This window comes from Cnephaeus nilssonii, assembly GCF_951640355.1.
Source record: "Cnephaeus nilssonii genome assembly, chromosome: 2".
NCBI classification, from domain to species: domain Eukaryota; kingdom Metazoa; phylum Chordata; class Mammalia; order Chiroptera; family Vespertilionidae; genus Cnephaeus; species Cnephaeus nilssonii.
Window position 1 is genome coordinate 20,285,808 of NC_137073.1, and position 20,785 is coordinate 20,306,592.

Genomic DNA, 20,785 nt, shown 5'->3' on the forward strand with positions numbered 1-20,785 from the left:
CAGTAACCATGAAATTGATGTTTACCCTCAATCTTTTGTCTTGAAAAGAGAATTACATTTAAAAATAAATTAAGACAGAGGCTTAATTAAGACAGAGGGAGCCGGTTGAGGTGCTGTGTGTGTGCTTCTGCGCACAAATATATTTTACATGTGGCCCTACGTGCTTGGAAGTTCACTTTAAGTACAACGTATGAATCGGATTTCATTTCCTATTAGACTCTTAAGACTGAGATTCTGCACGAATGAACGAAATAACTACCAGCTATTAACAATGAGTACTAAGAGCAAAGATGATAATAAGTAATAACCAGCTGTCATGCTGGTTAACAGCACACGCTCTAAAGCCCTATTCAAGCTGGAATCAAAGCCTCTCAACTCAGCAGCCTGTGACCTCGGGCGAGTTATCTACCGGCCCCCCACACACAGACCGGTTCCACCCAGGCAGGCGCCCCTGAAAACGCGGGCAGGTGAGCACTGCACCGCCCTGGAGCCCAGAACCAGAACTGCACGAGTTGGCCGTCGGCCCGGCGCGCAGGCGCAGCGCGAGCGGGTGGGCGGGGTCAGGGGGCCGGGCGGTCCGACGCACGCAGAGGGGGCGGGGCCGCGCCTGCGCAGGCCGCCTGCCATGGCGGCCGTCTGAGCCCCCGCAGCGGCAGGGTCGGGTGGGACTCCAGGCTGCGGCCTGGCCCGGAGCCGGTAAGCCTGTGGGGAGGTGGTGGGGCGAGGTCAGGTGCGGGGGTCTCCTGGCACCAAGTCCCTTCTCGAAACCCTCCCTCGGCCCTGAAGCCCAACTCCTCACTCAGCCTCGGATAGATAGAGCGAGCACGTGACTAAATGTTGATCATTGAATCACTAAGCAGTGAGTACGTGCTTACATGCCATACCCTCCACTTTCTTGTCTGTTTAAAAGTCTTCATCATAAAGTTGGAAAAAATTAAAAGGGAAAGGAAACTTTATGCCAAACATAATAGATTACCACGAAAATGAACATAGTGCAAACAAAATAACACAATTCTAGGCGGATTCTTTTCCCTTGCCCAGACTCGGGGACTCCCTGGGACCAGACTACTGTCCCCATCCCAGGACGGTGCAGAGCCCGGGCAAAGGGGAGAGCTCCCAGCTAGTTTCTTTAGGAAAAATTAAAAGAAGGGAAGCGGAAAGCGCTTCCCCCAGGTGATGCGGAGCTGCTACCACCTGACTGGGTGGGCTTATTCTCTGCTGCCCCCCTTTGGGGCCTGCTGTCCTGAGAGCCTGTTGTCCACTCTCAGGTGCTGCTCTTTTGTAGTCAGCGTGGAGCCGGGGCCTTGGTAGCTGGCTCCCACCCCGACCATGGACGAGGTCACCTTCAAAAGTGACACGGTGCTCTCCGACGTCCACCTCTACACCCCCAACCAGAGACACCTCATGGTGCAGCTGAACAGCATGGGGCAGCCCGGTAAGGTCCTGCCTGGTGCGTGTGGAGGGGCCTGGCACCCTGGGGACCCCAGTTTGTTTCCTTGTACTCATTTTGGGGGGGAAAGATTGGGAAGACTGGATGAACTGTTATCATCACACCATGAAGTGCTTTCTTTTCCGGAGTAAACTGCTTTACTGAGCACCTGCTGTGGGCCAGGCAAAAGTGAAATGGCCGAGCTCTGCCTGGAGTCCAACCGGGAGACAGGGCCCTGCTCCTGGGCACTGCCCTCCATCCCCTCTGCCCCTACCCCAGTCCGGCACTCTTCATCCCTTGCTGGCTGCTTCTAGCTCCTCCCACTGGGGCTCCCTGGCTTTTTTCCCTGCACTCGCCCCCACTCATCTCCCCAGACGCCAAGGGGATCTCTTGAAAATGTAGATCGCATCGCTGCCCTGATTTAGACCTCCAGTGGCTTCCCCTTGCTCTTAGAGTAAAAGCAGGCTCCTTGGTGTAGCCTGCAAGGCCCAGCTCGCCGAGCCCCTGCCTGTGGGTCCACACTTATTTCCCTCTCTGTTACTGCTCTGTGGCCACTTTCTGCTCCTTTCTGCCCCCGACACACTGCACACACCTGCCTTCCTCAGTGCGTTTGCTTTTGCTGTTCACTCTGCCCAGAACATTCTTTCCTCTTAGCCCTGGCTCCCCAGATGTCAGGTCAGACAGACCCTCTCTGGCCACCCTTCCCAGCTCCAATCACTGTGTAATTAGCTTGCGATTCTGTGGTGTGACTAAGAACTTCCCCTTTCCTCGTGTCTCAATTTGGATTCCTGGAACCCGGAAACTGAGGCTCAGAATAGATACGTGATTTGCTCAGGGTCGGGCAGCCTGGGAGATGGAGGACTCCAGCCTAGGAATGTCCACTCAAGTCCTTGCACCTCCCGCCTCCAGCCCGCCTCTCCTGACACACATCCTCTTACTGAAACTTGTCCCAATGACTTTCTGGCCACCAGCTGGTGAGGGACGCTTGGTATCCTTGTCCTGTCCTCCAGACCTTAAGTGGAAGAGTGTAGTGAGCAGGGCATCCGCTTTAGGAGTCCAGCAGATCAGGTGTGAGTCTTGCCTCAGCCTCAGCCACCTTCAAAGCTGTGTGGCCTTGTGGGCTCACTTAACTTCTCAGCCTCAGTTTCCATGTCTCTTAGATGGAGGCATTACTGCTGTCTTCATAGCCACTGTGAGCATTAAGTGAGATAATGTGGGCGGAGTGCCTACATTGTCCATGCTCATCAAACGTAGCTGTCCTCGGTGGTGGTTGCGGCTGCTGTGTGTCCCCGGTGTCGTGGCTGAATCAAACAGGCCTTTTCCGCTGGCATTCATCTGCCTCCACCTGGCCTTCACAGCGCTTCCTAGAAATTAAGTTTCCTGAAAGGAGAGGAAGGGAGAAAGAAATAGTCTCCTTTTGTGTTTTGTCTTTCAGTTTTTCTGTCCCAGTTCAAGCTTTTGTGGAACCAGGACTCTCAGACAGACTCGGGGACTGTGGGAGGTGATCACAGAGATGTTCCCATAGAGGAGACTCCTGCTAGGGCAGGCAGTACCGGGTCCCCTCCGGGGAGTGGCCACAGCGCTGCAGGTTTTCCCCTCCAGGCCGGTGTCGACGCCACTGGACAGGAAGGGACGGGAGCTCAGCTGGACGAGGATGGCGATTTGGACGTTGTGAGAAGACCACGAGCTGCCTCTGACCCCGACCCTGTATGGCCTCCGAGAGACAAGGTACATCCCATGATTCTAGCGCAGGAAGAAGAGGACATCCTGGGAGATGAAGCACAGGAGAGCAGCACCCACAGTATCATCAAAATAGGTAAATGAAGGTCTTGCTCATCTGCCACCAAGGCGGCACCACAGTATTGATCAGGTCACGTGTCTGCACCTGGCTGTGTGTTCAGGCCTGGGCCAGGGAATTGTAGCATTAGCCATCACCTCCTCCAGGAAGCCCTCTGCTTCTGCCTCCCACATTGATGTTCTGACCCAGCTGGCATGCTGGTGGTGTGGGAGCCATGAGAGATTTTGGAGCTAGAATTTGGCACCGGGACAGGGAGGTAGATCCAGGATTAATCTGGAGGAGTTTGTGGGCCAGTCAGATGGACCGGGAGTGGGGAGCTGGGAGCCAGGTGGGGAAGGAGAGGTGACAGAGTAGCAGGAGACATGGGTCCAGAAAGAGGCTTCACCTCAGGCATGGGGTGGAGCAGAGGGCTTTCGTGACGCCAGGATTTCAGATGGATCCGGGGCAGGAATGAGCCAGTGCTGGTTAGACACCTGTCGTGTTCTGATATTTTACCTACATCACCTCACAGCCCTCTCTGAGGGGAGTACGGATGAGGAAGTGACAAGCCCAAGGCCATGCTGCTTGGCGATGAATCCATGTGATCTGTCTCCACAGCCAGGACTCTTGTCACCCCAGCGCTGCTCATTTTGGGGAGAGGAGCTCTGGTTTGAGTCTGTTCATTGAGATCCAGGGTCCCTGATGGTGCTTGAGGACCCAAATAAACCTGGGCCTGGTTGGGGGCAGACGGACAGACAGACTAGCGGCTCTGACAGCCACCTGCCCACAAGTTAACAGTCAGTTATTGAGTGCCTGCTGGCACCAGGAAGCCTGGTCGCAGCACGTCCAGACACGGAGTTCGTGCCAGAACCTTGTTCTGTGTGTCCTGTGCATTACCTCTGGTCCTCACAGCCTTTCCAAGGATGAATATTCCCATTTCACAGAAGAGGGAACTGAGGCTCAGAGACATTAAACTTGTCTGAGCCATAATTCATACCCAGGTCTGTCTGATGCCACAGCCTGTGTTCTTACCCACGTTATGTGATCAGAACATTGCAAATTTTTGTTTGGAGTTGGGGTGGGATTTGATGCCGGCTCATTGGCTCATTTCACTCTCAGTCCTCACTTGGCCTCCCTGCGGTGGGTCGGGGTGGGGGTGTGGTCAGGGGAAAAGAGGAGCAGACTTGGTTATTTCATAAGTGTTTGGCCTCTGGTGTGCTTGTGTTTAGTGTTCTGGGAACTTACCATCCTGCAAGCAAAAAAATCAAGTCTCACAGGAAAGGGCTGGTGTGTGGCCTGCTCCCCACCCACCCATCTCTGTGTCTCCCAGTGCCAAAAGTTCACCTTTTTATTATTATTATTATTATTATTATATTTTTATTTATTTCAGAGAGGAAGGGAGAGAGAGATAGAAACATCAGTGTCTTTTTTTTTTTTAAATATATTTTATTGATTTTTTACAGAGAGGAGGAGAGAGGGATAGAGAGTTAGGAACATCGATGAGAGAGAAACATCGATCAGCTGCCTCTTGCACACCCCCTACTGGGGTTGTGCCCGCAACCAAGGTACATGCCCTTGACCGGAATCGAACCTGGGACCCTTGAGTCCGCAGGCCGACGATCTATCCACTGAGCCAAACTGGTTTCGGCGAAACATCAGTGTCTTTATCTGTAAAACGGGTTGGTGATAACTACGCACAGGGCCGTTGTGAGGGTCACGTAAAATCCCCAGCCCCAGGCCTGGCTCAGGGGAGGCATCCATCCCTGAGGGACCTCCTAGGGCAGGCCCTCCTGGGGGGAGCATCACCCACGCTCCTTCCAACCTGGCTATCTCCTCCCCTCCTTAGTCCCTCGGTCCTGAGCTTGGGGTTTGACTCTTCACGTCCAGTAAGCGTGCAAAGCTACCCTGCTGTGCATGTGTTGTGTGTTTAAATTTGATAGCCATCGCCGTCCCGCTTAAAAATTTAAGAGCCAGTTCTTATTTAACAGCAAACATGTTTGCCATCATTCCTTTTTCCCCTTGGTCTCATACTTCTATTCTCTTCCCCCAATTGCCACCACCAGATTTTACCCTAACATATTTTGTGCTTGCGAAGACTTCTTATATCCTTCTCTTCACACAGAAAAGAATGTAAAACTCAAAGCTTATTTTGTCAACTTCTCATGTGGTTCTAAGTGTAAGGAAATACTGTTGGATGAGCTGTGATTATTATAAGCATACACTTGATCAGAACAGCATTAAGGTGACAATTCCAGTAAACAGTTATTAAACATAAAAGGTGGAGTGTGGGTGTGTGAGATTAGGTTGAGCCAAGACCGATTGTGACCTGGTCCTCAGGCTGTGGGGCAGAGGGTTCCAGCTCTCTGAGAGGGGGCCCTGGCGCCTAGAATGAGAGTGACGCTCAGATGTCCCTCCCAGCTGGTGGCACAGCCCGTGTTTCTGCTGCTCCCCAGATGCCCGACCCAATGCCCATCCCCCCACGTGTGCAGCTTGCCGTGCTCCTCCTCTGTGTTGTGTCCATCCCCATTTTCACAGCGGCCCTTTCTCTTTTGATTTCCATCCTGTCCAGAACACACCATGGCCACGCCCCTGGAGGATGTTGGCAAGCAGGTGGGTAGGTCCTATCCACTTCCCGTGGCCCTGAAGGGTCTCTCTGGAGCCTCACGTCACCTGTCGTTCCTGTCCATCTCCCTCCAGGTGTGGCGGGGTGCCCTGTTCCTGGCTGACTATATCCTGTTCCAACGGGACCTCTTCCAGGGACGCACCGTGCTGGAGCTCGGGGCGGGCACGGGGTTCACCAGCATCATTGCAGCCACCGTGGCGCAGACTGTGTATTGTACAGGTAACACCCGCCATCTCAGCCTGAGGGGAAGCCATCTCGTCACAAAGCGTGTACTGACTAAAAAAATGAGAGAGGGATGCCCTAGCCAGTTTGCTCATTGGTTAGAGCATCAGCCCACCGACTAAAGGGTCTCCAGTTCAAATCTGGTCAAACGTACCTCGGTTGCAGGCTCAGTCACCAGCCCCAGTCAGGGTGCATGTGGGAGGCAACCAGTCGATGTGTCTCTCTCACATCAGTGTTTCTCTCCTTCGTCTCTCTCCCTCCCTTCCTCTGACTCTAAAAACGTATGGGAAAAATATCCTCAGGTGAGGATTAAAAAAAATGAGAGAGAGAAATGGAAATAGGACATTAGCTGCTACTGATTTGCCATCCTGTTCCGTGGTTTCTTCCACCCTCCCTTGTGTTCTCAATAATGTCAGAATGACCCAGCAACACCCAGTCCTTGGCAGCTGTAGTTCTGCTTCAGAACGTGCCGCGGGCTCTGCTGGTGCCTCTGATCACATCCCCATGAAAGAGCAAACATCTCAGAAAACCACAAAGAATGTGCCTTTTATAAGGCTTCAAAACAAGCTTGTTATTTTTTTTTCCCGATTATAGAAACCTTGATTACTCTTGTGGAAACCTTGTGGAGAAGAGCAAGTTAAAATTTCTAATAATTTTAGAATCCCCAGATTCACTGTGCAGTTTATTGGGCACCTACTATGTGCCAGCTGTGGTTCTAGATGCAGAATGAATAAAACAGGTCAGGTTGGTGTCCTCAGTGAGCATATGTTTTAGAACCTATATTTTAACTGTATATTTCTCTTATAATCCATTTACTTTTCTTTTGTGTATACATCAAGCGTGTCAAATGCTTGGACTGTACATACTCCCAAACAATAGCTGCAATCAAACTATATATTCAGTACTGTATCCTCTAAAAATATTTAAAAACAAGTTTTTTAAATATATTTTTAATGATTTCAGAGAGGAAGGGGGAGAGAGAGAGAGAGAAACATCAGTGATGAGAGAGAATAATTTATTGGCTGCCTCTTGCCTGCCCCACACTGGGGATCAAGCCTGCAACCTAAGCATGTACCCCGACTGGGAAACGAACTGTGACCTCTGGTTCATAAGTAACGCTCAACCACTGAGCCCTGTCAGCCAGGCTTGTAAAACGTTTTTAAGAGTATTTTCCCATGTCATTAAAAATTATTTATAAATAAGATTTTAATGACCATCTTTTTTATTTTATTTTGTTTTTATCATTTTCCTCTTGCTGGGCATTTTGGTTGTCCCCGTGATATTCTTGTTTTGCATCTGTCAGTTACACTGCAATGAGCACCTTTGTTCATTGTTAGGCTAGATTCCTTCAGTGTGCCCTTTCTTAAGCTTTTGATACATGTTGCCAACTGCTTTCTTTTTTAGTTTTTAATTTTGAAATAACATTAGACTCACACAGAACTTGCTAAAATATTATAGCAAGTGCCATGCACCCTTCACCAGCTCCCTTCAATAAACATCTTACATAATCTAGTTGCTGAAAACCAGCAAATTGACATGAGCGAATGTCAGCTACACTCCTGACGTGCCCAGCCTGCTCTTGTAGAGAGTGTTATCAGTTATAAGACAGTGCTAGCTCATCGGGTAAATACTACCATTATGTTCTGAACCTTTAATGTCTTCTAGTTGAAAATGGTGCCTGCTGAGGTGGTTTGCCTTTCATTGGTTCCTGGGTCCCATTTTCATAGGCTGCATCTCTTGCTCCTGAGACAGAGAAGAGGAAGCTAGGGATGGCCTATGGTTTGGGCGTGCTTTTCGGATATCCTAAGTCAACCGAGTCAGAAGTGTGCAGGCAGCCACCCTGTTTGAGGCTCCTTGACACTTTCATGTAGATTGCCAGTGAGCACTTCTCAGAGTCACACCTATTGCAACACCCCAGATCTGTGTTCTCTGCCTGATGCCTCATAGCAGCATGTAATCAAGGTGTCTTATCCCTGAGAGGGATTTACCACCATGAAGAAGAGAGCGTGCCCGGGGATGGCACATTACAGTTAATAAAACCTTCCATGTACATCAGGACCTGCTCCTAACTTCACAGTGAGTGGCCCTGGGCAGTCGCCAGGGAGCGTGTTATCATCCCTTTGTCCAAATGTGTAGACTGAGGCTAAGGTCAAAGGGCTGGCCAAGGTCATATGCGGTAAGGGGTCGGGGAACAACCCCAGGGCTCCAGGGTCCCACCCCCACTCAGCCAGAGCTGCCCCTTTCTTATCTTTCATATGTTAGAGTCCCACACAAGATCTGTTTGGACAAAAACTATCAGAGGGTTAAAAACTTCTGAACCAGTTTTGTGCTGTCAGGCACATACCATCAATATCCTCTCCACCCAGTGGCCCGGAGAAGGGGCAGGTATATGCCCTCGGAGAGCTGGGAGCTCTCCCCTTTACCGGACTCTGCACAGTCCCGGGATAGAGACAGTAGTCTGGTCCCAGGGAGTCTGCAGTGGGCGGGATGGGGCGTCACAGCCACAGTGGCCAGAATGGTGTCCTTAATAAGACTTTGTACCTTCCACACAGATGTTCTCATTGGAAAGTAATTTTTTGGCACAGCGCTACACCCCCGCCCCCTTCCCTCAGCCTCACACCCCCACCCCTGCAAGGATTCTCTGCACTGCATCTCAGTCCTGCTGAAATGACAGGAAACCCCACCTGGTCAGAGGAGCAGGCGGCTGGGGAAAGATGCCATGGCAGTGGCAGTGAATCGTGCACAGGAGAGCTGCCTCCAGCCTGTCTGAATTTGCTCTGTGTATCCATTAATCACATCCGAACACCCTTCTACCTCTGGTCAGTTTTCTGGGGTGTCAAAGAGTGAGCCCAGACTTGGAGTCAGAGACGCCTAGGTTCAAATCCCAGCCCTTGTTCTTAGTAGTGGCCTGACCTTGCTCAAGTCTTCATCTGTGAGACAGGAGCCGTGATACCGGCTTGAGGGTGGTTAGAAGCACTCAGCGTGGCTGTGGGATGTGCCGTGCAGGTGTCAGAAACTAGAGAAGGGGAGCTCACCCTTCCCCCTGGCGTGTAGAGTCTGTCTCCACCAGGACGACCATCTCTTATTTAAAGGAAAGCTCATTAAAAAGAGCCTTAAGGTACAGAGTTAATTTTGGCAGTAAAACACACAGGAGACATTTAGCCTCAGTGTTGCACGTTCTGTAGTCGTGCTGTTGATAGCAGCTCTCCGGGCAACAACACGGAAATAAAGCGTCATAGTGGCCGGCGCTTGATGGCAGGTCCTTCTGTCGTTCCAGATGTCGGTGCAGACCTCTTGGCCACGTGCCAGCGAAACATTGCCCTCAACAGCCACCTGACTGCCTCTGGAGGTGAGGCCCAGCCTGGGAGGGAGGTGTCTCTGTTTGGCAAGTGGGACAAACACCCAGGACTGTGACCTGGGAGATGGGGTTCCGCCTGCTTCCCTCTCCACCCCGGTGAATGCAGGGAGCAGAGCCTTATCAGTTTCACGTAGTTTCAGATCCTAGATGACTGTCCCTGCATCATCTCCTTCTCACGCCCACTCCACATCCAACGTCAGCCTCTCCCTCCTGCACGCCACAGTGGCCCCTCCCTCATCACCCAGCTCCTTGTCTGACCCGGCCAAGCTGTCCTCCATGTAGCATCCAGAGTGACCTTTCTAGATGAAGCCTGACCTCTTCAAGGGGTAAAGTTCGAGCTCTTTCTCTGGCTCCCAAACCTCCTGGTCCTCCCCTGCCTGCCTCTCCTGCCTCCTCTCCTGATGGTCCCGCTCCAACCCTGCATTCAGTGAGCCGAGGACCCATTTCAGACACCTCTCCCTCTGTCAGAATGTCGCCCCTGCCAGCTCTGCACCACCTGCGAGAATAAGCTTGCGTGGTGCATGCCAGCAGCCAACTCCTCACTGGACTGCCTGTGCAGACCTTCGTCCTCTGAGCAGCCTGGGGCGCTTTTCCAGATTCAGATCGGGTCATTCCAGCTGCCAACCTTTTATAGGTTTCCCGATGCCCTCCGAGTAGAGACCGAATTTGTTTGCTCATCTGAGATCTGCAGGATCTGGCCCTACCTGTCTATAGCCCCTTCCACACAGCGGTTCCTCCAGCCAAGTCTTCCTGGCCTGTTGGAGGTTCCCTCGCCTTGAGGCCTGCGCACTTGCTGCTCCCTCTGCCTGGAACGGTCTTCTCTCCCTCTTCCTCCATCAGTTCCTAATCATGCTCCGAGCTCCAGATGAGGTCACAGACACTCATGACACCTTGGACCATTGCATTTGACATTTGTTGATGCGACTGGTTGATTGGTGTCTGCCATCCCGTTAGACCACATGCCCCATGAGGGCAGGGGCTCTGTCTGTGATCCCCACTGCTGTGGTGTTTGTTTAGTGCCCAGTGTACGTAACCAGTCAACAGGGCAAAGGATGACACAGGCATGATTGCCTTCTCTGGGCCTTCCCCAACACCCTGTCCGACACAAGAGCCCCTCTTTCCTCCTGGGCTCCTGCACATCCCTTTAACATTGCCCTGACCACCTGCCTTGTCCATGTCTGCTAACTTGCCAGTCTTCTCAGCTGCGGATCCCCAGGGAGGGGCATTTGTATTCCCTGTGTCTGGCATGGGACCTAATACTCAGCACTCAAAAAATGCTGGATGGATGGATGGAAAACAGGATATATATGGATGAGTGGGAAGATGGATGGATAGGAAGGAGGGAGGGAGGATAAAGGAGGGTGAGAGGATGGATGGATGGATGGGTTTTGGTGTACAGTGTAAATGTTTATCCTTTTTCCTAATTGTTTGCAGAGCTTGGGAAGTTCTGTTTGTTTTACAGGCAGTGGAGTTAAGGTCAGAGAACTGGACTGGCTGAAAGACGACCTCTGCACAGGTGCGTGTCTTCCTCTCGTGTCCCATTTGATTCAATGGTTCCTGGTAATATCTCAAGGCCAGTGGTCCTGTGGCCTTGACTGACAGCAGATCCAGGCTGCTGCCACGGTCCACAGCTCACAGCAAGTTCCCTTCCTTGGCTAAAAGTGACAGGTGTTATTCATGGGCACCTGCTGTATACCAGGCATCTTCCATTCATGGTATTCAGACTCCACAGCAGGCGTCTTCAGACTACGGCCCGCGGGCCACATGCGGGTGTTTTTGCCGTTTTGTTTTTTTACTTCAAAATAAGATATGTGCAATGTGCATAGGAATTTGTTCATAGCTTTTTTTAAACTATAGTCCGGCCCTCCAACGGTCTGAGGGACAGTGAACTGGCGCCCTGTTTAAAAAGTTTGAGGACCCCTGCTCCACAGTGTCATTGTGCAGCAGGTGTGAACCTTTGAGTAATGAGTGGAGACCCGTGCTCGGGGTGAGTTCCCACCCAGGGGATCAGGTGTGAACCAGGCCTCTGACTCCAGGGCTCCCACAGCAGGGAGCCAGCCACATGGCCTCAGGGCTCTGGGTGAGGGTTTTCTGAATTCCTTATACAAACTGTTTCAGACCTGTAGACTGGCTCTTTCTTTGTATGAAAACTTTTCCCTGTAAGACTCAGGCAGGGAAAATCATTGCTTGTGGAGTACCTGTCACCTACCAAGCACATAGCATACCTTAGGTCCTGTCCCCTCCCCAGCCACCCTCTGAGGGAGCCGTCTAGTGCGGACCCTGAGGTGAAGCCCTTTCTCGGGGTTGCACAGTGAACACGGGGTGGGAGCCAGGGACACGGGACAGGTCGTGTTTGCACAGGCTGCGGGCAAGGCAGAGGGTGAGGCCAAGTCCGCCCGTCCCCACTCACTGCGCTGCCCCCTCGCGGAAGGGCATCTCTCTCACTGTGGGTCCCACATAGGCAGCCGTGTCCCTGAAGCTGGGCCGCTGGGACTCGGGGCTGCCTGGCAGTGCCTGCTGCACTGAGTGGCCCCCACCCATTTCTTCTGCAGCCTCTCAGTCCGTCTCAGTGAGAGCTGGTGGCCACAGAGACAGGAGAGAGCACAAAACACCCCTTCTTCTTTTCTCCCAGACCCGGAAGTCCCCTTCAGCTGGTCGGAAGAGGACGTCTCCAACCTGTACGGCCACACCACCATACTGCTCGCGGCCGAAGGTGAGAACGCCGGTCCCTCACAGCCAGCGTCACTGTCAGGGAGCCACGCGCAGCATCCCGCTGCTCGGCGTCCTCTCTGTCTAGGAGCGCCTTCCCGGGACATCCCCACATCTCCGTGCAGGGTGAATTCTGAGAACCGATGCTCCGGTTCATCAGGACCCCGTCCGTGGTGGCATGGGGTCCTCTGAGGAACAGATTTCTCTGGTATTTGCATGTTTTCCCCTAATGCCTGTTTTCTTCTGCAGTGTTCTACGATGATGACCTAACTGATGCTCTGTTTAAAACACTCTTCCGACTCGCTCACAAATTGAAAAATGCCTGCACAGCCATTCTCTCTGTGGAGAAGAGGTGAGCTCCACACCAGAGGGGCTGGAGGGGGGTGGGGGGGTCATTGAGGGAGGCGGCGCTGGCATTCCGAGAGCCAGGCTCAGCATCTAAACACATCACAGTCAGTGTCCTTATTACCGCTCATTTAGTCAGCATCTACTGTATGCCCTGCACACTCCATGTAACCCACACACCAGCCCACCTGTGTGTAGGCACTGCCGTCCCATTTGTCAGGTGAGGAGAGGAAGTCTGAGCGACATCAGGGAACCTTCCTGGCCACAGCTGGTCAGTGTGTGGCCGAGGGCTTGAACGTACTAGTAGGCTGTGCACCAGAGCTGAGGCACGTGGCCACCGCACTGTCGAGGGCCTTTGCTCTTTCTGAGCGTTCCCTCCGGGCCGCCATCTGTCTCCTCGGGCCCCCAGGCCTCTGTCCTCTCGCTGATGCAGACGCACCCCTCCAGGACGTTCCGCTGGAAGGGCCTGAACCGCTCGGGCTCCTGCTGACGCAGCGTCCATCTCATGACAGGTCAGGGCTAGACACTCTGCACAGCTCTCTCTGAGCCCTACGATAGGCCACAGCTTTCCTGAAGGCAGTTCGGAACATGTATCAGAAGCCACCACATCGAACGTAATCACTCACCCAGCAATTCAGCAACTAGAAACTCAGCCTGTGGCAGCGATCACAGCTCTGTACAGAGCCATCCACATGGCAAGTTTGCTGTCTACACCGATAGTGTCTAGGACCTCCTTCAAGGCCCACATGACCAAGGACAGCACATGACCAGTGACCCCCACCTGAACTCTGATTGGAGGCCGTAAAGGGAAAAATCAAGACAGTCAGGAAAAGTTGAATACTGACTGGCTACTTGATGATAAAGAATTATCATTGAATTTGCCCAGCCAGTGTGGTTCAGTGGTTGAGCCTTGACCCATGAACCAAGGGGTCAGTCACTGGTTCGATTCTGGCTCAGGGCACATGCCAGGGTTGCAGGCTTGATCCCTAGTAGGGGGCATGCAGGAGGCAGCCAATCAATGATTCTCATCAATGTTGCTCTCTCCCTTCCTCTCTAAAATCAATAAAAGCATATTTTAAAAATATAAGAATTATCATTGAATTTGCTTTAGTTGAAAAGAGCCTTTATGTTTTCAAGATACACACAGACACACGTATGGAAGAAATACTGTGATGTCTGACATTTTCTTTTTAATCGAGTCGTGGAAGGAAGGCAGAGGTGACAGAGGCTGAAGCTGGGCAGTTCGTTACCTTTTCTCACTCTTTTATATCTTTGACATTTTCTTAGTAAAATATTTTGGAAAGAAAAGGGAAAGAGACAGTTTGAATTTCAAGTTGAATCATGTTGCAGACTAGGGTGTAGAGAGGTGTGAGTGGCCCAGCTGGAGATGCTCTGTGAGGACTCAGTTCTGGTCATCCCCCCTCCCTCCTCTCCTGTATCTCCCCACCCCACCCACTTTCCAGCAACGTTCCTCTGCCCACAGGTTCTCGCAGGCCTCTGCCCCTCCCTGTGCCACTGCCCTGTCATGGACAAGCCATGCCCAGATCTGTGCTGGCCTCAGATGTTAGTCTGTGTCCACCTCGTGCACCAATTTGTAGCTCCTTGGGCCATGGGGTCACCTTGGGCATGTGCCTTCAGCTCTGAGGCTGTCTCCACAGCTGTAAAGTGGAGGTGGTAGCCGTGTCCACCTCCCCGGCCGCCCTGCAGACCCAGGCAGGCAGCGCACCCAGATACCCGGCACACAGTGGGCACTCAGGGAAAACCCACCCGCAGGAAGGCCCGCAGGGAGGGAACGCCCGAGCCTTCCCAGTGGGGACGGCAGTGTGTGGGCTGCTTGTTTGCAGGCTGAACTTCACGCTGAGTCACCTGGACGTCACCTGCGAGGCCTACGACCACTTCCGCGCCTGCCTGCGGCAGCTGGAGCAGCTCCGGGACGGCCAGCTGCGCTTCGCGGTGGAGCCGGTGGAAGCCTCCTTCCCACAGCGCCTGGAGTATGAGCGCATCCGGCAGCTGGTGGGTGCTCTGGAGGGCGCTGTTGAGTCGGCAACGTGCTCTCTTTAGTGAAGCCTGTGATGGGCTCTCCCCTGCTCCTAAGAGTCACCGTGTCCAGGGGTGGGCCTGCAGGTGAACGTCACCTTACAGCGCAGTCCTTCCCTGTGGGCCGCTGGGGCTCAGCTGTGGGAGCCACTTGGTTGGGTTGAAGATCTTGGTGCAGGGACTTTCGGTGCTGATGGTGGCACCTTCGCGGGGGAAATGTGCTGGCCTTGCGGACCAGGCAGGCTTGTCTGGTGACCGATGACCTTCTGACTCCGCAGTGGGGTCCCACCATATCAGGCCTCTTAGTAACCATCCCTATGACATCATCCCTGTCCCAGTTAATGCCATGGTGAGTCACCCAGCCAGGGAGCAGCGGAGCTGGGGCTTAAGCCTACAGCCACTGACCTCCGTTACTGTTTCTAAGCCCAGCACTTGGAGAAAACTTGGAAATCCTGTAACGTTAACCAGGAGCAGGATTCACAGACGTCCAAAGCTCCAGAATTCACGTCTTTTGTTCATTACCTTCGGGCTGTGGCCTCCCTTTCGCTGGGTCTGAAGACCCGAGCCTGGTTCTGAGGAGGAAAGGGGAGGAGGAGGCCCTCTCCCCCACACTCCTGTCCTGTCCCCAAAGCAAGCACAGCACTGCATCAGCATGGTTGCTGTGTGCGAGGATGTGTGTGTGTGTGATGTGCTGTTGACTCGGTTCCAAGTCCTGGTGGCCCTGTGGCTGAGTGCTGTCCCGTGTCCTGTCCTCAGCAGCCCTGCTCAGGCCTGTGGCTTCTTTCATGGGGTCAGTCCCTCTCATATTTGGCCTTTCTCTTTTCCTGCTGCCTTCTGTTTTTCCCAGCATCCCTGTCTTTTCCAAGGAACCCTGCCTCATGATGTGCCTGAAGTAGGGTGGCTCAGTTGTGTCATTTCTGCCTCCAGCAATGCTTCAGGCTTAATTTGCTCTAAGACCCACATGTTCATCTTTCTGGCAGTCCAGGCTGTTCGTAGAGCTTTTCTGCAACAGCATATTTCAAATGCACCCTGTCAGTCTTCCCCGTCCAATTTCCCCCCCTGTCTATTGCTCCACTGCCTCTGGGCAGCCTCCCTGCCCCTTAGCCTCGCTGCTTGTCAGCCTCCTGGTAGACAGCACACAGGACGTGGAGCTCCCAATAAGAACGTGGCGTGTTGTTGTACCTTCTCCACCTGCAGCCACAGCTGCTTCTAAATTCAGCAGCCATGGTACATGGCACTGAAGACCCGCCCAGGTGGAAAAATTGTGGCAGCTTGCTGCTCTTTCCTGGTTCCTATTGCCCGTGTGGCATCTCTGCCTCCTGGCTCCTGCTGGGACCTACCCATCGCTTCTCCACAGGGAAGCAGAGAGCACAGCCCAGAGCACAGAGACATGGGGAAGGGCCCGCTCCTGCAGTAGCTTGCCTGCTGCCCCGGGCTCACGTGTTGTTTGTTCTTTGCTAATTATGTCCCTTTATGAAATTGGGAAGCCTCCTCTGGGCATCTGGGCAATCTCGCCTTTCTCTGTTTGCTGCAGGAGCTGTGGAAGATCTTTGTGGAACCAGGAACGTGACCCATCGCGTCCGACAGCGCAGTTCCTCCACTGTTCTGATAGGCTCTAATAAAGTCAGAGGCTCCCAGAGGGGTGGGCTCGACATTCGAGATGGTAGCCTTTTTTTTTTTTTTTTAGAGGGAGAGAGAAAGAGACACATCAATGTGAGAGCAAAACATCAATCGGCTGCCTCCTGCACTCCCCCTATGGGGGATCGAGCCCACGACCTGGGCATGTGCCCTGGCTAGGAATCAGACCAGCAAGGTTTCGGTGCACGGGATGACGCCCAACCAACTGAGCCACACCGGCCAGGGTGAGGTGTTAGCATTTTTAAAACGTGGCAAATGCACCTTATATGATGCAGGATAGTCTTCTGGGGTCGGTTGCTCCTCCCAGAGAACGTCGCTGCTCCGCCGGAAGTCCATTCAGTTGTGTTTCCAGGCTGCTGTAATGCGTTGCAGGATGTTTCAAGAGCTGCTCGGTCACGTTGGGCAAATGTTCTCAACTTGATTCCACTCGCACTTCCCTGGGGGGCGGGCACCCAGGGCTGAGCCAGTCGTCTTCTACTCTCCCCTCTGCTGCTTACAAATGTGTTTAATATGTCGCCACAATTACTGTAATAACACCACGCAAAGTGAGCCTCAGAAGCCTCATTTCCTTCATGGCTGCGGCGCCCGTCCCTGTCCCTCCCTCTGGGAGGAGGAGGTTGGCACTGCACTCTCCTGGCAAGTGGAGCTTGAGCCTTTGTCTTCAGTTTTAACCCTTTATAACCAAAATACACGTGTCTGTCTGGTTGTCCTTGGTTTGTGCCTCTCTCCCACCTCCACCCCACCCTGTCACTCTATACCCCTCTCCCACTGTCGCTCTGCCCTTTCCAATTTGGGTCCCATCCTCCCACTGCCCTTGGCTCTCCCTGCAGCACCCTTCCCCCTGGCTTGCTTCTCAGGCACATTTTCCTCCAGGGCCCAGCATGGCCCCTCCCCGCCTGCCCCTCATTGCCCAGACCTCCTGGCTTCTCTCCACCCCTCCAGCTGCAGCTGTCCCTGCCCAGGCTCACCTCTCCCCAAGCTCAGGCCCATCACACTGCAATCATTGGCTTATCTGCACACCAGGGTTCAGGCAGTTGCCAGTCTTATTTCATCTTCGCAGCAACTCTAGGTCCGCAGCCTGGCTATACCCATTTAACTGTTGGGAAAACTGAGGCTCCAAAAGGAAAAAAAAATGTCCATGAGGTCAAGTGTCCTGTTAGTCTTAATAGCAATATATTCCTGGCATGTGGCCTGGCCCAGACTAGGTATTGGACACAAGTCGAGTGAATCACTAGTATGAATTATTGCTAGGACAGTGTTCCCCGGTAGCAGGCTCCAGGGGCATTTGGCCATGTTTGCAAACATTTTTGGTCGTTACAACTAGAGGAGATGGGTGCTGCTGACCAGGGGCACTGCTAAACGCATGCCGTGCATAGGACAGCTCCCCCCACCCCCCCAAACTAAGAATGATCCAGCCCCAAATGTTAACAGTGCTGAGGTTGAGAAACCCTGACCTGCAATAGGACAATTCGCTACTTGAGCAAAAAAAAAAAATAGGTCTCTGCCGAACCTGCAGTGAAGGCGATACCGGAGAATGAATCTCACCCCTCCCCTCCAGGAGTGGGAAGAAAATCTACACGCACTAGCTCTAAATCTTATAAAGACCCTAAAAGGCAGAAGTGATCCCCATTATGAGAAATCTGAAGCTCAGAGAGGTTAAGCAACTTGCTCAACATCACACAGCTACCAAGTGGCAGAGTCAAGCTCAGAGCTCGCGCCCAGCTGATCCCGATGGCCATGCTCTTCCCACAAGCAGCAGCGGTGGGGCCGACTGGGAGCTTGTAGAACAGCAGCAGCCCGGCCCAGACCCCAGTTGAACCTGCATTTTGACAGGACCCTTGGGGGCTCGCATGCACAGTGTTTCAGGAGCATAGCCTTCGAGCCACTCCCATTTTCCAGGGTTGCTACTCAGACTTGGTGTGATGGGGCCAAGTCGCAGAACACGACGGAACATATTAGTAGTGAGTCTTGAGAAGAACCCCATTGCACAGCCCCAGCCGGCCATGTGTCAGCGCTAGCAGCCACGCTCCTAGCACTCCTGGGGACAAGCCATAAGTGTAATTGGCACCAAGCAATAGTGTTGTCACACCTTTCACTTGGCACATTAGGGCAAATGCTTTTATGTCTGAGCCGCTGGGCCTGAAGCTTCCTCTAAGTGGAGCCGGGAGTTAATCGCGACCACTGTAGTTCACAGCATGGTCAGGTGTTCACTTCTCGGAGGCGAATGCGCCCTCCTCGCCGAGCTGTACGGCTTTGCTTGAGCCTCTGTGAGTGCTTGTTTAGCGGCAGTATTTCACAGTCATCAAACCAGGGAGATGTTTGGGGAATTAACCCAGGCCATTGGACCCAATTCTTTTCTGACACATTCTAACATTTTCAGAGAAATATGTGGCCCAAGAAGGGGACTTGGCTGTTCAAGCCTGCACAGGAAAGACATGGTAAAACCAACAAATGGTGATGCACGCAGAGCGCCCAAGGTCTCTCCAGTCCTGGTCCGGCACCACACTGTGAAGAGGAAGGCTGTGACTCATCGTTCCTGGTGAAGAGCTTAAGCTCGGGTTGGGCTGGCCTGGGTTCAAATACTGACTGCCACGGAGCAGCAGCCAGATGCCTGTGGACACATGACCTCGCTCACCTCTGCCTCAGCTGCCTCATCTGTGAAGGGTGCCACTCCCCTTCCAGTTACTGTGACGGTTGTATTAGCTCAGTGGTCGGCAAACTGCGGCTCTGTTGACTAATGAGTTTGCCGACCACTGTCATATACTACCCTTTACCTCTTTGCACACAATATGCCACAATTGCCTAATCCTCACAGCTTCCAAGTATACGGTAACATTTAGTCTAGGTCAGTGGTCAGCAAACTCAGTCAACAGAGCGGCAAACCGCGGCTCGCGAGCTGCATGTGGCTCGGGAGCCGCCGTTTGCCGACCACTGTATTAGCTGATTCATGTATGATACCCTGGGGCATTTTCAATAGATTGCTGATATGGACCTAATAGGGTTTTTTCCCTCAATATATTTTTATTGAGTTCAGAAAGGAAGGGAGAGGGAGAGAGAAATAGAAACATCAATGCTGAGAGGGATTCACTGATCGGCTGCCTCCTGCACACCCTCCACTGGGGATCGAGCCTGCAACCGGTGACCTGGTTCATAGGTTGATGTTCAACCACTGAGCTAGGCCGAGTTTTTTGGTTTGGGAGCATTTTCAGCTTGTACACCGTGGCCTGCTTGATGTGTAAGGCTTGACTGTCCCCTTCTAGAGAAGTCTCTGTGAGCAATCTCCACCCACCTCTATAAATAAAATGGATTTTCTTTGTGCACTGTCCTGGGACAACAGCTGGGTGAAGAACAAATGGGAAACGTCAAGATGAAGAGCCTGCCTTAAACCCCAGGCTCTGTGTTATACACCAGGGTCACTTTGGGGGATCTGGGAGCGCCTCGGAGGACTAGGCAAGGCATTCATACCATGGACCCCATGCCCAATAAGACTCCTGTGGGCTGCTGGGAGGGAGACGTGCTGCCTGGGCTCAACCATGAGTCCAAGTTCTTCATGCAGAGTCCACCTGCCCAGGTGTGGGTTCGATCCCCAGTGGGGGGCGTGCAGGAGGCAGCCAATCCATGATTCTCTCTCATCACTGATGTTTCTATCTCTCGCTCCCTCTCCCTCTCTGAAATCAACAAAAATATATTAAAAATAAAATGTATCAAAAACACACACAATGAGAAGACTGCTGTCTGTGAACCTAGAAGCGGGCTGCCACCAGACACCAAATCTGCTCACACCTTGACCTGGGAAGAGGTATCCCCAGTGAAACCCGGGTTCCTTGTCTTCTACTATTTGGAGTTCAAGACAATTTCATTCATTCCTGAAGAAACAGATGGCAAACTGCTTTCCAAACCTTTCTGAAGCTGCAGTGGATTGAATAGTATGTGCCCTCCCCACCCACCACCCACCCCCCGCCAAATATAGGTCTGCATACTAACCCTCGGAATCTACAATGGGAGCTTATTTGGGAAAAGGGTCTTTGCAGATGTAATTAAGTTATGGTTTATGTCATCCTAGGTTTAGGGCGGGCCCTAAATCCAAAGACCAGTATCCTTATAAGAAAAAAGAAAGGGAGATTTGAGACACAGAGAAGATGGCAATGGACAACATAAGCATATTGGAGTGATGTGGCCACAAGCCAAGGAATGTTGGAGCCACCGGAAGAGGCAGGAAGAATCCCCCAGAGCCTTCAGGGATTTCTGACCTCCAGAATTGAGAGAATACATTTCTATTGTTTTAAGCCACCCAGTTTAAGGTAATTTGTTACGGCAGCCTCAGAACTAATACAGAACCCAAAGGACATGCTCTCAGCATGTAAATTGACTTGTGGAGAAACTGCAAGTCTAGACGCTGCAGGTAGGCCAGTCTCCAAGAGCTGGGTTCTTCCCCACCCCCACACTCAGCTACATAAAATGCCTCATCTCCCCAAGTCTACACTCGGTGTTGGCTAGGAGGATTTCATAAGCAGATGTGTAAGATCTTTAAAAATGCATGTTCTTCAGCATGTATGATGACGGACATCCTTGTGAATCTGGGGACTTGCTTTTGGGGCTGGATATCAGTCATGAATGTCAAGTCTCTGAGGATATCTGCCGTGAGAG

At 52.5% G+C, this 20,785-nt stretch overlaps 1 protein-coding gene across 7 annotated transcripts; it reads left to right on the forward strand.

Moving 5' to 3' along the window:
- Positions 1 to 612: 612 nt before the first annotated feature.
- METTL22 (methyltransferase 22, Kin17 lysine) lies at positions 613 to 19,597 on the forward strand. Of its 7 annotated transcripts, XR_013814141.1 has the most exons (12): positions 613 to 696; positions 1,269 to 1,435; positions 2,865 to 3,245; positions 5,776 to 5,816; positions 5,904 to 6,048; positions 9,329 to 9,400; positions 10,872 to 10,925; positions 12,042 to 12,122; positions 12,368 to 12,470; positions 14,308 to 14,476; positions 16,035 to 16,362; positions 18,519 to 19,597. XR_013814141.1 is itself a non-coding variant. In XM_079783257.1 (11 exons), exons 2-11 carry the CDS (start codon positions 1,330 to 1,332, stop codon positions 18,594 to 18,596), a joined length of 1,230 nt encoding a protein of 409 aa, XP_079639383.1. In that variant the 5' UTR covers positions 613 to 696; positions 1,269 to 1,329; the 3' UTR covers positions 18,597 to 19,597. The 7 variants fall into 7 exon arrangements, 6 of the variants coding, with proteins under 6 accessions (XP_079639383.1, XP_079639386.1, XP_079639388.1 ...); XM_079783257.1 differs by lacking the exon at positions 16,035 to 16,362; XM_079783260.1 differs by lacking the exon at positions 18,519 to 19,597 and having other exon boundaries at positions 16,035 to 17,575.
- Positions 19,598 to 20,785: the final 1,188 nt, after the last annotated feature.